This window comes from Aspergillus oryzae, chromosome 8 (genome assembly GCF_000184455.2).
Source record: "Aspergillus oryzae RIB40 DNA, chromosome 8".
NCBI lineage: Eukaryota > Fungi > Ascomycota > Eurotiomycetes > Eurotiales > Aspergillaceae > Aspergillus > Aspergillus oryzae.
This window is the reverse complement of record NC_036442.1, coordinates 1,667,718-1,683,286: the sequence shown is the minus strand read 5'-3', so window position 1 is coordinate 1,683,286 and position 15,569 is coordinate 1,667,718. Positions and strand designations below refer to the sequence as shown.

The following is a 15,569-nucleotide window of genomic DNA, read 5'->3' as shown; positions in this document are numbered from 1 at the left end:
TTGGAGCGTTGTTGTTATTGCCAGTCGCTCTTTTCGTATCTATACATTCCTGACATTCGTTATATCCCATCGCTTTTTCTTCACTAGTCCCAATACAACCAATCTTCCTATTCTATACTACGATGAAGCTTTCGTGGGCAGTGGGAGCGGCCCTGTTGGGCACCGCTGTGGCCGATGTTGACCCTATCGTCATCAAGGGTTCCAAATTCTTCTACTCGAGTAACAATACCCAATTGTAAGTCTCTGACCCTCATCTGGGACCCATCCCATGTTCTCGCTAATCATGTCAGCTACATTCGTGGTGTTGCCTATCAACGTAGGTCTCTCGGAAATCTTCTCCCTCCTCACAGCTACTAACCCGCGCAGAGGACTACTCCAGCAACGGTACCACCAATGGCACTAGCAGCTACAAGGACCCCTTGGCCGATGCTACAGCTTGCAAGCGTGACGTGCCCATCATGCAGGAACTGAACACTAACACAATTCGGGTCTACGCCATCGACCCGACTTCCGACCATACCGAGTGCATGCAGTTGCTGGCCGATGCAGGTATCTACGTGGTCTCGGATCTCTCTGATCCCACCCAGTCCATCGACCGGAGCGATCCTACTTGGGAAACTACTCTTTACTCTCGCTACACAGCCGTCATTGATGAGCTGGCTCAGTATAATAACACCTTGGGTTTCTTTGCGGGTAACGAAGTCTCCAACACAGTCGCCACGACCGATGCTAGCGCGTTTGTCAAGGCAGCTGTCCGTGACATGAAATCCTACATCAAGCAGAAAGGCTACCGCACCATGGGTGTTGGATATGCCACTAACGATGACTCTACTATCCGGGTGAACATGGCCGACTACTTTAACTGCGAAAGCGAAGAGGACAGCATCGACTTCTGGGGCTATAACATCTACTCCTGGTGTGGTGACTCGTCATACTCAGCCTCTGGCTACAAGGACCGCACGGAAGAGTTCGCTAACTACTCTGTCCCTGTCTTCTTCGCTGAGTATGGCTGTAACGAGGTCCAGCCTCGTCAGTTCACCGAAGTTGATGCCCTGTTCGGTGACAATATGAATGACGTGTGGTCTGGCGGTATTGTTTACATGTACTTCCAAGAAACCAACGATTACGGTAAGACCGTCCAAGCAGAACGAACCCCACGGTCACTAATTCTCTGTATAGGTCTCGTTTCAATCGTCGACAGCACCAGTGTCAGCAAGCTTGCTGACTTCACCTCCTACTCGAAGCACATCGCCAGCGCCACCCCCTCTGGTGTGAACAAAGCCTCCTACACCCCTACCAACACTGCCCTGCAAAGCTGCCCGGCCGTCGACAGCGACTGGAGAGCCACCCAGACCCCCTTGCCTCCTACCCCGAACGAAAACCTGTGTGAGTGCATGTCTGACGCCGCCGCCTGTGTTGTGAAGGACTCCGTCTCCAGTGACGACTATGCCGACCTGTTCTCTCTGATCTGTGGATACACTACATGCTCGGGCGTGTCCAGTAACGCCACCACTGGAAGCTACGGCGCCTACGGCATGTGCAGCCCCAAGCAGCAGCTCAACTTCCTCCTCAACAAGTACTACACCGAACAGAACTCTGCTTCATCGGCCTGTAGCTTCGGTGGCTCGGCCACTGTGACCTCGACCACTAAGGCGACTGGCACTTGCGCCAGCCTGATGAGCCAGGCTGGTACTGCCGGTACGGGTACCGTCACTTCTCAGCCCACCGGTACCTCCGGGTCGTCTGCCTCTTCTTCCACTTCTTCCGGTTTGGCTCCTACCACGGGTAGCACTATGGTGGTTGTTGGATCTGTTCAGCTGGGCGCATACATTGTGACTGCCGTGTGCGCTGCATTGTTTATGATTATGCTGTAAATTGGTTGGATAGATATGCGGATTTGATCTTACACTCACCTTAGTCGCTCCTTAGCTTTTCTTGTATATTAGATCGCTTCCATTCTAGTGGACGTATCTATCAATTCTGGTGCCCTGGGTTTCGAGTCGAAGTTGCTTGAAAAATGCCAACTATGGAATGCGGAGGTTCTTGAATCAGTGCCTCTTAGCTCTTTGTGTGACATGTACTGATTGTGTGTCTGAGTATTGCCTCAATTTCTTCGATAGGATAGTCCCGTTGTGCACACAATGTCTTCATTGTTCTGTATTACTTGATGGGGATTCTGAATGGGTTCCGTGGGTTGTAGGATGTGTAAGAACTACGGATCATGGCTTTTGACTAGAGGGACCAACGGCTTTGTTACTTTCCAGGTAGTGTATGTGTGACCTAGAAGAAATGTGATTCCTACTTAGCAAGGTAAAGCCTTTCTAACATGGATGATAGTGTTGGCAAAGGAGGTTTGAGAAGTAACGCTACTTCTAGCACTGGTACTGGAGCTGTGATTGTTCAGCCTTACATGGTTGTGTTCCTTTGATGTCTTGTCTTTTGTCATTTTTATGATACTTGGTGATAAGGTATTGGTACTACACTGACGTCGGTTTCCTGAAGAAAGCATGCCTATCTAACGATTGTTTCTATCGCTCATGCTGACAGTCTAGCAGGACTATAGCTGTGCCTTTCTATTCTGTTTCTCTTAGCAGCCAAAATGTTGTACTGCCGACAGAGTTCAAAAAACTGAGTAATTGCCATGTTTCTTAAGACCTTGTAAGAGAAATGAAAATAATGCCCAATGTATTGTCGAGTACAGAAAAAACACACACGATTCGTATACAAATATATTCTGACGGCCACGAACCATCGATATTCGTCGCTGCTGCGAGATGGAACATTTTGCCTATGACCCAGTGCCTTTGTGCTTCATCCCCTTCTGGTCTCACATCAATAGCTCACCTGCAAAAGACATAACATCTCCGTCGATCACGTAGTTCGCGGAATTCGAACCTTAAATTTTCAGAGCCTTCCTCGGACTTCAAAGCCTCCCTTATCGATCTCAACGCTCTATCATCAGGACAATCCCATTCGACTTGGGCAATCGTCACAACGTAGCTTTTATGAAAAGAAGTGGGGTCTAAACGAAATTTTTGTCCGGGATGTATAAGGCATGCGGTCTTATTCTTGAATGCACTAAGTGCAACCTTCCTTGCTTGTTGTCGATCGTAGCGCCTGGCTTGGTCCGTGTCATATGCAGATCGCACATAGACTTTCTTAAGATGAGGCTTATATGGTTTTGACTGGCGCTTATGTGTATGGTGGCTTTGTTTCGCACGGTCTCTAGACTTTTGTTTGGTATCTTTGAAGCTGTGGTAGCACTTGCTGGTATATTCACCAACCTCGAGAACAAGGTTGAACGCCTTACTACCATGCTTAAGTACTTCATAAAAACCGGCGATTTGTTCGGGTTTTATCATTCTGAAATGGAGAATGACTTTAGTGGAATATGTACCGAAATATAATGCCTCAAATACTGGAGGAACAGAAGAAGTGCTGACCAGGCTCTTTTATGGGATGAAGAAGGATTCTTATAACCATTTTTGGCTTCGTCAATTCAATCCGGGTTCGAAAACCAATACATACCCCGGTGACTGCCATATGTATGGGTGCCTTTTACCTGCATGGAAACTACCAGTCGACGATATATGTATTGAAATTGAAGGCACTCTGCGATATCTGAAACTGTACTATATCGATTAATGTAAGTAGGATTCAAATTCTCAGGGACGTCACTTAGCCATCTTGGTTTTAGCAGCAAGAAACTTGCTATGTATTTGAGCAGATTAATTTACCAAAGCGGAACCTGCACTTTAAGATGGACCGATATAACCAGATGTCCACAGTTGAGTAGGAATAACCCGGTGCCAGCATCATGATACCGTATGAAGAGTAGACTACAACGGTATATGCCATGATTTACGTGTCAATACACAATCACGGCTTGGTCTGAATGCTGGCATGTGCGGAGGTATGGAGATGTCCTATTCTGTGGCAATCCTATGAAGGAGCCACACCACTCAGCCTATTGACTTGAATGGCCTTGTTCGGTAACACACACAAGCAGAATGCTACCTGTGGCCGGTCATCGGGTGCAATAAACTATTCTGTGGCCTTTTTCTTCGCAATTTAGCGTGATCCGACCATATAACAGCCTTAACAGGCTCAAAGCAATGAGGGGATGACATAGATGATTACATCCATCAAATATCTCCTAGGCATACAATTCTAGAGCAGCTGTCTGAGAACTGCAAAATTGGAGGTCTCCTAGACGGGTCGATAATCGTATGTTTCATTCAATGTTAGATACCTTTGTCTAAAGTATATCCAGGATAGTTTACCAGAATATCTGAAACAGCTAAGTTTGGCTGGTGGATACTCAACAAAGAAAACACAAAACATTGAGGAGACTTCCACGCTCCTTGGGGGTTCCCCCGGGTGTCGCCTATTGTGTGCAGGGGCTATGGGCGTGCCAATCATCGCATAATAACGATATCAAGACCGCAAAGATTGGGAGATTCCTCTAGAATGGAGCTTTTCTCCTATTCTGCAATCTGGTCTGAGGACGTATAAGGGTATTATATTCCCCGTCCCTTTGTTGTATCCTTTGATGAATTGACCACTCTTGGGAAGTATCTTCAGATGAGGTCGACCGTCGCCGCAACAAGACTTGCACTCTAGAGGAGTACTCAAGCCACGTTCCCCCGTCTGATGCCAATCGAGGACCATACTTCAATTCTTCCGGGCAACCCAAAATTGTGCCTGATATGCATTTTTACTCAGCCCCTTCCCATTGCGGGCGTAAGCCACCTCCTTGCCACGAACTGTCAACCCAGGTATTGTTATACCCCCGCAAGATGGGTCCGTCTCCTGAAACTTAAACCCAATGTGCTCGGTTAAAGCCACAATCTCATCCAATGAGAGCTGCAAAAAGGGCGCACTTCCGTATAACAATGGACCCAGGTTGATCCACTGCCCCCCAGGGCGGAGTAATCGATGGATATTTTCGAAATACGAAACCAAGTTCCGTGCAGTATCGATGAAAAACAATGTGACAATCACGTCATACTTTCCCGTATCTTCTGCAAATACCGTAGTGAAGTCACCTTCTACCAGGAGGACAGAGGGACTAGCCAGTGTATCCGGAAACGAGATAGAACGCTGCAGATCAGCAGTCGTCGCGTGATGCGACCACCAATCGATATGCGGATGGAAAGTCTTGCTGTTGACACTCGAAAGGCTGGATAGATATCGATATGCGAGGTTCATGTACATGGACCATTCGTTCATGGTTACCTCGAAGCCTATCTTGATTAGTCCATATTAATGACCTTGTCGTAGCTGAAAACAGAACTAACCACCTAGTGCATTAACCTCATGTGCCAATCGTCCCAGGCCTGCTCCAGGCAATAGCACCCGCAACGGATGCTCGAATGTTCTCGACATATTTGCAAGAGAACCTAGAATGCAAGGGAATGCGTCCTGCTGCTCGTCGTGCCCTTCATCAGCCCAATCGCGCACGAAATGCTTCATCGCCTGCGAGACACTCGTTTTGTCGGTGTTGATACCCTGCTTCTCATTCTCCTCGACGAACTGGTCCAATTCAGTTTGGGAAATGTTATAGAATTGCATCCCATGCTTGACGATCTCATGCGCCAGTCGCTCGTTTGTCTCAAAAAGGTGTTCGACTGTATTCAGTTTACGGGTATATTTAACCGTGGATTCGACAATCTACCTAGTCATTAGTATCGGATACGATGAGTTTTACGGGAGCGCATACCGAGCGCTGTTTCTTAGGGATTTTCTTATACCAATCCCGCCATCGCTTTGTCTCAGCTAGATTGCGCTCTTTGTAGCGATGGAAGGCATGGAGAGCTGTGAGCAACCTCTGTCGTGGATGTGATGTATCCGATGATCCAGTGGAGCGTTGAAGCCGAGCTTGTAGTCGCGAGTATTCTTCTTGCTGACGCGACTCAGTCGGATCAATGAGGGTGATGTTTGTTACGAAGACGTGCGTTATTCTCTGAAATACACCAATAAGTGATATAGCGCCAATGGGTGGGAGTTTCTTACGTCTAATTCGGCGTCGTATTGGGGGGTTATGTCCTTTGCCCATGCAAGACAGAGAATACAGAAAAATAGTAGAGTACAACGCATTGTGTCCTACATATGCAGGTCGTATATTCCAACGAAAATGAATAAAATAAAAAATATAAGAGTGGGAGGCCGCATGGTCAAAAATCTCAAATACATGACGCCCCAAAGGTCCTCAATTCCACGGCCCTTTGAGCATTGCCAAGTCCGACGGACTGGTTTGATGGTATTGTTCTAGATTGTTTGTCTTGGCACTGGGGCCATAGTTTGATAGTTAAGTAATTCTGCTAGTGTGTTAGCGGTGGTTGTAGCTCAATGGCACACTATCGATGTCAATGTGGAATTTTGGATTATATTGCGTTAACATGTACGTATGTCTATGGAGCAAGAGAGGTAGCATAGCCAATGTTCGAGTACTCTGGACTCATCTATAATAACTCCTGCATCGTAAATCCGAAGAGACAGCACCGTATTTACATCCTGCGTAGAAGCCGCGATGTACAATGGCGACAGGCGACGACCATTAGATGACGGAGAGATACCATCCACCTTGATAAAGGGGCGAAGAGCGTTCATGAATGGGAGCGTAATCTCCCGGCCGAGGACTGTTTCGTTATCCGTATTGGTTTCGTTGTAAAGCTCGGGTGTTAGAGGTAAAATGAACTCTAGCACAGCGGACGCATCCCGGTTATCAAGTGCAACATGAAGCACTGTGTTGTTGATGTCCTCCCCAATAGTAAGTGGAAGGCCAGCTTCAATAAGGCGTTTGAGCGCACCCGCGTTCAAGCGACGGAATGCTTCAAACATAGAAACTTTACTCAGGGAGGCAACCATGTTCGATCCCACTATATCAACGAAGAGCATGGCCTTGTCGCTGTATCCTCCAAGAACCACCGCGTCACCGAGGGTTACCACACTACCGAAATGCCACCTAACTGTGAAAACATTCTCTTCCGTGATGTGTCCATTGCTAAACAGGTATTCGATCATTTCGACATTGTAATTACACATGATTCGGTGCAACAAACTGCTTCCACAGGGTGTGACGTCGCAGATCAAGCCCCCATTCGAGGTATTGTTTTATACCGGCCACATCGCGTGCTATTACTCGCTTAAAAGTAGGCGTATCATAGCAGATACATTTCCCTGCCACGCTGCAGATCTCATACTCTTTGAGACTCTTGAAGAGGCCAAAGTTCCGCTTCTGAAATTCGGGTTTAAGGACAGCTAGGACACTTTTCTGTGACTGGGGAGTTACGGCCATGATCGATCGAAGCGTCTCATTATCGCAAAGGTAGATAATGTGCTGTATTAGCTCTTGGGGTAGGTCAGTCAATATCATGATTCTCGTTTGAATCAGAGTTCTTGACTGTTGCTTCTGGTATAGTGTAGCCTGGCAAGTGTTGAAAGTTAGTGGTTCTACTGGCGGAAGTGTAGACTTTCTGTGATAATCAACTTGCAAGTTGAAATTCTTCAAATGAGAATCTTGATATTATGAGCGTGAAATCATGAGTAGGCTGTAGAGACCTTTATTACATAGCTTGCTCGGAACGTCATCATCATGCAAGTATGTGTAGTACACATACGTACTTGATTTTCCTTCCTTTTTCGTTTTACTACTCACCCCTCGCCGCTTTTTGCTCACTGAGTAGATCTCACCACACCCCGAGCACGCTCTGAGCAGCCTGAGGCGATCACTGAGGAGCGGCTCTGGATATCCCAAGAGTCAAGGGATCCCCAGAAACGCCAAACAGCGCTAGTCCAATGAACATATTTCATGGCTTTCAATTTTCACTACCTACCTGGCAGCATGATATGCTAATGTTTCCCCGCCGCCAAAACACGTAATGCTGAAGATCAACATTCCCAAGTAAATAAATCAGGCTTCAAAGTTAGGACGTAGCGTTGATCAGTTGTGATGATCCTCGCCTGGAGGGTTTGATATCTAAACCATAGAGAGATATTATATTCGTTACAGTCCGTTTAAATCCCTTACATTGGGCTGTATTCTTCATTGTTCGAAGCATTGGCTTGGTCATAGGACGATTCCCCAGCATCATGTAGGCATAGCGACGTGATGGCCGACACGTAGTACATGTTCAAGTAGGTGTATACCTACCGGAGCTCGCACTGAAGTCACCGATGTGATATCATAGCTTACCCATGGTAGTAAAGTGGAATCGTAGATCCTAGGAAACTAAGCTGGCTCTGGGGATCCTTGTGGGTCTCCGGAATCTCGAGCGGCCTGGCTGCGTTCTTCGTTAACTAACATTATGAAAAAAGGAGACAATGCCTTGAAATTATTTACTCTTGCAAACTGCTTGCCCACCTAGCATTCTTGGCTAGTCACTCTCAAGCGAAGGGTGCTCGATTACCTCAACTTCCTCGATCAATCGGCCTGTCAAAGGATCCTATAATTTTCTGGCCAGAGGCCAGACCAGCTCCCCTACCCCGCAACCTATCCTGAAGGCTAGTAGAGCCGAGGATCAGGAGCCAAAGAGGAGCCGAAGACCATGAACCGAGCGGCCGAGCTACAATGCCCGCACCCAAAATCAAAGCTCTTCAAATAAATACTCAAATCATAAGCTTGTCAATATGACGGTTATACTTCTTCCCAGAAACATCATTCTAGTAGGTCTTATCATATTACAGCCAAAATGACCTTTGAACCGAAAATCCAAACCCCTCTCACCAAAATCCTGGGCATCCCGCACCCGGTTATGCTGGCGGGCATGGGCGTGTCGGCTGGGCCACCTTTAGCAGCTGCAGTCACAAATGCAGGCGGCATCGGTGTGCTCGGTGGATTCAGCGCGACGCCCGATCGACTGCGCGAACTTATCCATGAGCTCAAGGAGTTGCTCGTTGATAAGAATGCGCCGTTTGGAGTTGATTTGCTGATCCCCAAGATTGGCGGTGGTGCGCGAAAGACGAAGTACGTTCTGTCTCTTTTTTTTTTATTATTATTATTTTCTTGACCAAGTGGAGTAGGACTGGGGCAATGACCAGACCCAGTTGAGGAAATCGAAGTGTCAGGCGCATTTCATACTGATGTAGATACCACCTCACAGCTACGACTACATGAACGGCCAACTCGACGCGCTGATAACCGTGTGCATTGAAGAAAAAGCGAAAGTGTTTGTCTCGGCAATTGGGATTCCACCCAAACACGTCATCGACCGTTTACACGCGAACGGAATTCTCTACATGAACATGATCGGGCACCCGAAGCACGTCGCTAAATGCGTTGAGGCGGGCGTTGATATCCTCGGCGCGCAGGGTTCCGAGGGCGGAGGGCATACGGGGAATATACCGACGGGTATTCTAGTTACTAGCGTTGCCAAGTTAGTGCGCGGGGTGAAGAGTAAGTTTACTGGTGTGGATGTGCAGGTTGTGGCCGCTGGGGGGATTGTTCATGGGGAGAATCTGGCGGCGGCGATTATGATGGGTGCATCTGGGGTCTGGATGGGCACCAGGTTCCTTTTAGCTAAGGAGGCCACGGTTGCCAGCGCGTTTCAGGAGGCGGTGCGCACCGCGGGGTATGATGATACCATTCGGACGGTTATTTATTCGGTGGGATCCCTGATATTTTTTACTTTGCTTAGTATAGTGGGCATCAATGCTAACTAAAGCAGGGTCGACCACTCAGGATTAAGAAGACAGCCTATGTGCTTAACTGGGAGGAGAACCGCCAGGCTGAGATCAAGGAACTCACTGGACGGGGTATCTTACCTGTGGCACACGATGCTGAGCAACATCCTGAAGATGACGAGATCCTTGACAACATAGTCCCATATCTAATGGGCGTTGCCGCTGCGCAGATTGACTCGGTGATGCCTGCTCGAGATATTGTAAACGAGGTGGTCAATGAGGCAGCCGCAAGGCTGATTGCGGGCACTCAAGCTCTGGTTACGAAGCCGAAGCTCTAGCAGTTTAGCTTCCTAGACCTATTCGTCGTTACAGTGTGGGCCCCGCAACCGGTGAAGGTCTTGCACGTCACAGAGTTCGGAGGGTATGTGATAGAAGCCCATAAGATCAGGGTTATCATTTTCCGTCTATAAACACGGAAAACGAATGGCCTCAGCAGACTCATCTATGGTTGAGTATTTTTAGTGCAGGCGGACTTTGGTAGTAGTAGCAGCCCCAGCCGGTCACTAACTTGGACCAGCTATTAGGTATTGTAAATTTTATACAACATCGAGATTGGAGAAGATAGGTATTGTGATCTGCACTAGTACACCTGGACTCGGAGATCCTGCATCGGAAATACGGAAATACAGAAGAGTCCCACAGTCCCCGCAATATCCGAAGTGGGACACGGAACCCCATCCCGATACCGCAATAAATAGGGAATCCATCCGAATTGTCTTGACTCCCATTTTCGCCAAATACAAGTCGTACCGCCAAGATGTCCTGGACTCACCTCATCCGCTTCATTGCTGTCGAAGATAGCCAAGAGCATCTTGGTCAGTTAGTCGATACCACTCGCGATATTGGTAAAGATAGCGTCAATGGCGTTGAAATCGCAGCCTATCTTATCGATGGGACGATCTTTGACGGGCGCGTATCCACGACCGTGATGCACGTTAAGCAGGTAAAGACCTCATCTGCGAGCGGACTCTAATCGAGGAGTGATACTAACAGTAGAGTAGCTTCTCTCCCCAGTCACCAAAGAACAGTGTAGTTACATCCGTTGTCTGGGCCTGAACTACCTCGACCACGCCAAAGAAGCCAACATGGCGCTCCCCACTGTCCCCGTTATGTTCACCAAGCCTCGTACCGCACTAGCCAACCCGTACCCCGCTACGATTAATATCCCCAAGTGTGCGCAGGATGAAACGAGTGATTACGAGGCAGAGCTCTGCGTCGTTATTGGAAAGACAGGCCGCGATATCCCTGAAGAGGAAGCACTAGATTATGTTCTGGGTTATACAGCGTCCAACGACGTTTCGGCAAGGGCTCTGCAATTCGCGACTTCGCAGTGGTCGTTTTCGAAGGGGTTAGACGGGAGTTGCCCTGTCGGTATGTTCTTTGTCTATTTCTCTCTTTCTTTCTGTATCCCTCTTGGGCTTTGTCTAAAGGTTCCTGTCGCTAACTAATATAGGACCCGTTCTTGTTTCGTCTTCCGTCATCAAGGACCCGCAGACGTTGTCCATTAAGGCGATTCATAATGGGAGCGTCCTGCAGGATGGCCATACCAAGGAAATGCTGTTTTCGATCAAGAAGCAGATCTCCTATCTATCTCAGGGCACGACCCTGGAAGCTGGCACAATCTTCCTGACGGGCACTCCGGCTGGAATTGGCTTCACCCGGGAGCCCAGAATTGTGCTGAAGGATGGTGATGAGATCAATGTCGAAATTGAGAACATTGGCACGTTGATCAACAAGGTGCGGTATGAATAGATAGCGTTGCTTATATAGAAGAGAATCTTTATGATGTTCATTCTTAAACATCGGGATCAGTGCACTTCAGTATTGTGTCCATTAGGAAGCGCTAGACATCATAGTTCAGACCTGCGGTGACATCCCGCACCCAGAGATAGCAGTAGGCTTGAAACCCTCGCATACCTTGGACATCTTGCTTCTTTGAATCGGTACAGTTATAATGCATATCTTCCACAGGCTCTGATACTCAAAAGGTATAAAGAATATAATGGAGATAATCGTTACAGTTATTCTTGCGGGCACTACAGCAGAACTAGTTCAAGAACCACGACGGGACCTCAGGTCCCCAAACCGCCAACGACTCATCCCCGGCAGGCCCATACCCAATCGGAGTCTCCTCATTAATCAAATCACCATCTGCATAGTGTTCCACCATATTACCAGTGGTATCCCACCAGTAGTCAAAGATTTGGGAGCCTAGGATATGTCTCCCCACGCCCCAAACCGATTCGTATCCTTTCCCATTCAGGTACTGATGACCAAGATGCTGCGTATCAATGTCGTGGACCTCAAAGGAGCAATGATGAACATGGGACGTCGGGTTCGTGCTCAAGAAGAAGCTGTGATGATCGACATAGTCGGTTCCACGGTCGATATGTGCGAAGAGAGCGACATTCTTTTTCTGACCGTCCTTCTCAACGTACAGAAAGTCACTCGGCACGATATTGAAGTTCGTAGTGTAGAAGTCTACTAATTCGTCGAACTTCTGAACACAGAGCCCGAAGTGTCCGAGCTGGTTTGTTTATCAGTATTTATCTTTAATGGCCATGGATATGGACGAAAGCGCACCTTATGAACCGCCGCTGGACCCGGATTAAAGCGCTGGAATTTGCGAATCCGTGGTTTCTCAGAGTCTGTATTCACAATAATGCTCGTCGGATATTCTCCAGCCTCGCGTGGCTCTTGGCCGTAGATCAGGTTGACAGGAAATCCCTCCGGGTCACTCAGAGTCAGCAAATGTCCTCCACCAGGCGACTCTGACAAGTCTTGAATTTCCCCAGCACCAGGCAGTTGTGCAGCTCTACGCGATCAGCAAACCTTTCCACTAGCCATGGGAAACAAGGGCAAGCAACTCACTTCTCTAATTCCTGATATGATTCCACCTCAAACGTGCCCCCTAAGAACTTCTTCTCTCCCTTCTGTGCATAATACACATATTGATCAGTGCCATACCCCCGGTACCAAATCTGATCAGCCGTCCTCTTCACCACCTCCATTCCAAAGTCCTGCAGGAACACCGTAATCTCATCTAAGTCCGGATGCTGGTACCGCATGTGTGACAGTTTAACCAGTCGGATCTGCTTCCCGGTATCGATATTGCATCGCTTCCTCCAGGATGCGACCGACTCTTGGTCTGGGCCGATGGCGGTAATATCGGCAATCGAGGCCCCCTGGGCCGGGGCGGGTAGTTCGCGCTGTTTATTTAGTGCACCATTAGCGGGCCGTCCGGGAGTTTTTTAGGGCGGTGGCTCTTACCACGATCATGCTAGTTGCTGGTTGCTTCAGGGGTAAGTGGTGTTGAGTCTCAATCTGCTACGGTTCTTTCTGCTTATATGAATTACCCCATGAATTGCCCCGCATCGAGTCGGATCGAGGGGCGTGGCTTATTTCCGTGGTTATTGCCTGTCCCACAGTTCATCGGCTCTTGTCCCACATTCGTTTTGTGGGGCTCATTTATGATCCTAGATCTATGTATTACATGTGTATTAGTGGCGGGACCTTGTTCTTACTCAAACTTTAGTTGCAGATCTTGTTTGTACTTAGGGGTTACACTGATATATGGCCATTGAGGTCACTGGTATCAGGTCGTGGGATCGTGGGAGTTGCCTGCTTTGGTTTTACAAAAGATTGGCTTATGTGGGGCCTATAAGACCAGATAGTTGAAGGATTATTACATTACTTCATATACAGCTACAAAGCATCGATATGCTTCCTAATCCACTACAACCCCCATGCTATCTGCCAGATGCAGTATGCCTATGATCACTTTAAGGTCATCGACTGTATAGTCTGAACTTCTAGTGGATGTTAGACAAAATGTAAAATCGAACAATGAGCAAAATATGCAAAATGGAAAGGTCAAGGTTCAACAGCACAGGTCTGAGATGAATCAGATGATAACAAACCAACACTGCACTTAATATATTTCGAATTAGCCTAACAACTTGATTCAATTACTTTGTAGATCTTCCCCGACGTGGGCGATCGACATATCTTCTCGGAATACTCCGTATGTTCATTCACGTCTATACACCACCTAAATATATATACTTTACTGTAGCATGCAATGGATTTCCCTGCCCCATAGAGTTCTATATATCTAGGCTAAAGTTTTCGCACTCAACTTCCGTCCTGTACTTATGGACATGTAGCATAACGAGCATCAGACCATTTCACCGACTTTGCCCTCACATCAACGGATCGGAGTGAACGAGCCCGCCACACGGAAATCCCTGCTCGAAAAACCAACGTGTGCTTGCATTAGCCCACTTGGTATCATCCATTGCTGTCCTGTAACGTCCCAGTGACTAATATCCCTCCTTGTCAACTGAAACGTGACATTTCTTGACTCTCCAGGTTGGAGGTACACCTTCTCAAACCCCCGGAGAACATTGATTGGCGAAGCCTCCTGAGCCGTCCCTTTCGGAAGACTCAAATAAAGCTGTGGCACAGTAGCTCCAATCTCCCCAGTATTTCTCACGGTAATGGAGATTCTGTAAAGCACTTCCCAGAGGTTGGGATTTCCTCCAGGGAGGATTTTTGCATCCGCCGGTAGAGCCGATAAATCACCATTGAATAGAGGAGTGAGGGAGATGTCCTTTTCGATTGAAAAAGTCGTGTACGAAAGACCGTATCCGAATTCGTACTGTACGGATTTATTATAGTAATCGAAATGTCCAATGGATTCCCAGTGTGTCCTGTTAGCATGCTTCGACGTCTCATGATATTGGGCTTCAGAAGCCTGTCTAAGCTCGGAAGAAACGCACGGTAATCAATCAATACCCCTTCTTCAAAATCAGATTGCCATGCCGTCGGATCATTGGTGTTTTGGAGGGTGGTAGAATTTTGAATCGGAGCAAAGGAAGAGCCAGATTCGCTCTTTGCGATAGTGTAAGGCAGGTGGCCCAACGGGTTGACCTCTCCCCAGAGCACATCGACAATGCTGCTGCCGGCTTCTTGACCTGGAAGGTGGGCAGCCAGAATGGCGGTTACATTGGGATGGTCTGCCCAGGGTAGGATGTTGACGCCGTTGGAATGGGTTACAACTACCGTATTCGAGCACGTGGACGCAATCTTCTCGACTTCGTCGCCGTTCCAGTCGGAGTGGAGGGAGGTGCGGTCTTCGCCTTCTGTTGCCCAGCTTTTCAGAAGGACAAGGCAGACGTCCGGGGTCGATGGGAGCAAAGCTTTAAGGCTGGTTTGCATTTCGTTAGTGTCAGCTTGGGGGTGGGGTGGGGTAATTCAACTAACTATGGACTGTTCTCTTCGATGATAGCGCTGTTGTTCGGCACGTATTGCGCAAGAGTCTTCTCTCGGAAGTTAGCGCGCTGCTTGATTGCCTCCAAAGGACTGACTAAATAAGTGAAGAGGCCTGATCCAGAGCCCCCGCCTACTGCAAGGACGCCGTATTCGTGGTTACCAACGCCATTGAAATAGAAATCGGAGAGTGGGTGATCTAGGTGAGCATCCTCGCCCTATTCTCACCCACTCTCACCCCGTTCTCACCTCTATCACCCCGGCCTCCAAACTTCTCACCCATATCACCCACACTCACCCTAAGATCGAAACCAACGCCATTTTAGAGCTAAGGGCGCATTGAGAATTGGCCGCATACTATAATGGGCTCAAGTACGGCTGAGCGGACGGGAAGCCCTGTTCTCCACACCCTATGGTCGTATGTACCGATTAAATAGCTGTAGTAAACTATATGGAATAATTTATATATCTATATAATCATATAGTGAGTTTATGAAATAGGATATTAAATAGTAAAGGACTTCCCTTCGGCAATGCCTTCCTCATCTGTCTATCGCAACGGGTGAAGTCCACGCACAGATGGATGTCCCGGAATGGAAGACAGAGAACACGTC

General features: G+C 47.9%; 5 protein-coding genes across 5 annotated transcripts; 3 read left to right on the top strand and 2 right to left on the bottom strand.

The window, feature by feature from the left end:
- Positions 1–122: 122 nt before the first annotated feature.
- AO090010000654 (glycoside hydrolase family 72 protein) lies at positions 123–1,874 on the top strand (the record flags this gene model as incomplete). Its single annotated transcript, XM_001827563.3, has 4 exons — positions 123–235; positions 291–316; positions 367–1,128; positions 1,180–1,874. The coding sequence occupies 4 exons, from the start codon at positions 123–125 to the stop codon at positions 1,872–1,874; spliced, it is 1,596 nt and encodes a 531-aa protein (XP_001827615.1).
- A 2,800-nt stretch (positions 1,875–4,674) lies between these two features.
- Positions 4,675–6,900, bottom strand: AO090010000656 (uncharacterized protein; the record flags this gene model as incomplete). The annotated part of the gene is made up of 4 exons (XM_023233553.1): positions 4,675–5,246; positions 5,301–5,673; positions 5,723–5,817; positions 6,855–6,900. 4 exons carry the CDS (start codon positions 6,898–6,900, stop codon positions 4,675–4,677), a joined length of 1,086 nt encoding a protein of 361 aa, XP_023094272.1.
- Positions 6,901–8,693: 1,793 nt separating this feature from the next.
- On the top strand, positions 8,694–9,962 carry AO090010000658 (NAD(P)H-dependent flavin oxidoreductase; the record flags this gene model as incomplete). Its single annotated transcript, XM_001827565.1, has 3 exons — positions 8,694–8,968; positions 9,105–9,606; positions 9,669–9,962. The coding sequence occupies 3 exons, from the start codon at positions 8,694–8,696 to the stop codon at positions 9,960–9,962; spliced, it is 1,071 nt and encodes a 356-aa protein (XP_001827617.1).
- A 479-nt stretch (positions 9,963–10,441) lies between these two features.
- Positions 10,442–11,436, top strand: AO090010000659 (fumarylacetoacetate hydrolase family protein; the record flags this gene model as incomplete). The annotated part of the gene is made up of 3 exons (XM_001827566.1): positions 10,442–10,627; positions 10,686–11,055; positions 11,138–11,436. 3 exons carry the CDS (start codon positions 10,442–10,444, stop codon positions 11,434–11,436), a joined length of 855 nt encoding a protein of 284 aa, XP_001827618.1.
- Positions 11,437–11,731: 295 nt separating this feature from the next.
- Positions 11,732–13,982, bottom strand: AO090010000660 (trihydroxytoluene oxygenase; the record flags this gene model as incomplete). The annotated part of the gene is made up of 4 exons (XM_023233552.1): positions 11,732–12,211; positions 12,268–12,499; positions 12,556–12,832; positions 13,949–13,982. 4 exons carry the CDS (start codon positions 13,980–13,982, stop codon positions 11,732–11,734), a joined length of 1,023 nt encoding a protein of 340 aa, XP_023094273.1.
- Between the last annotated feature and the right edge of the window lie 1,587 nt (positions 13,983–15,569).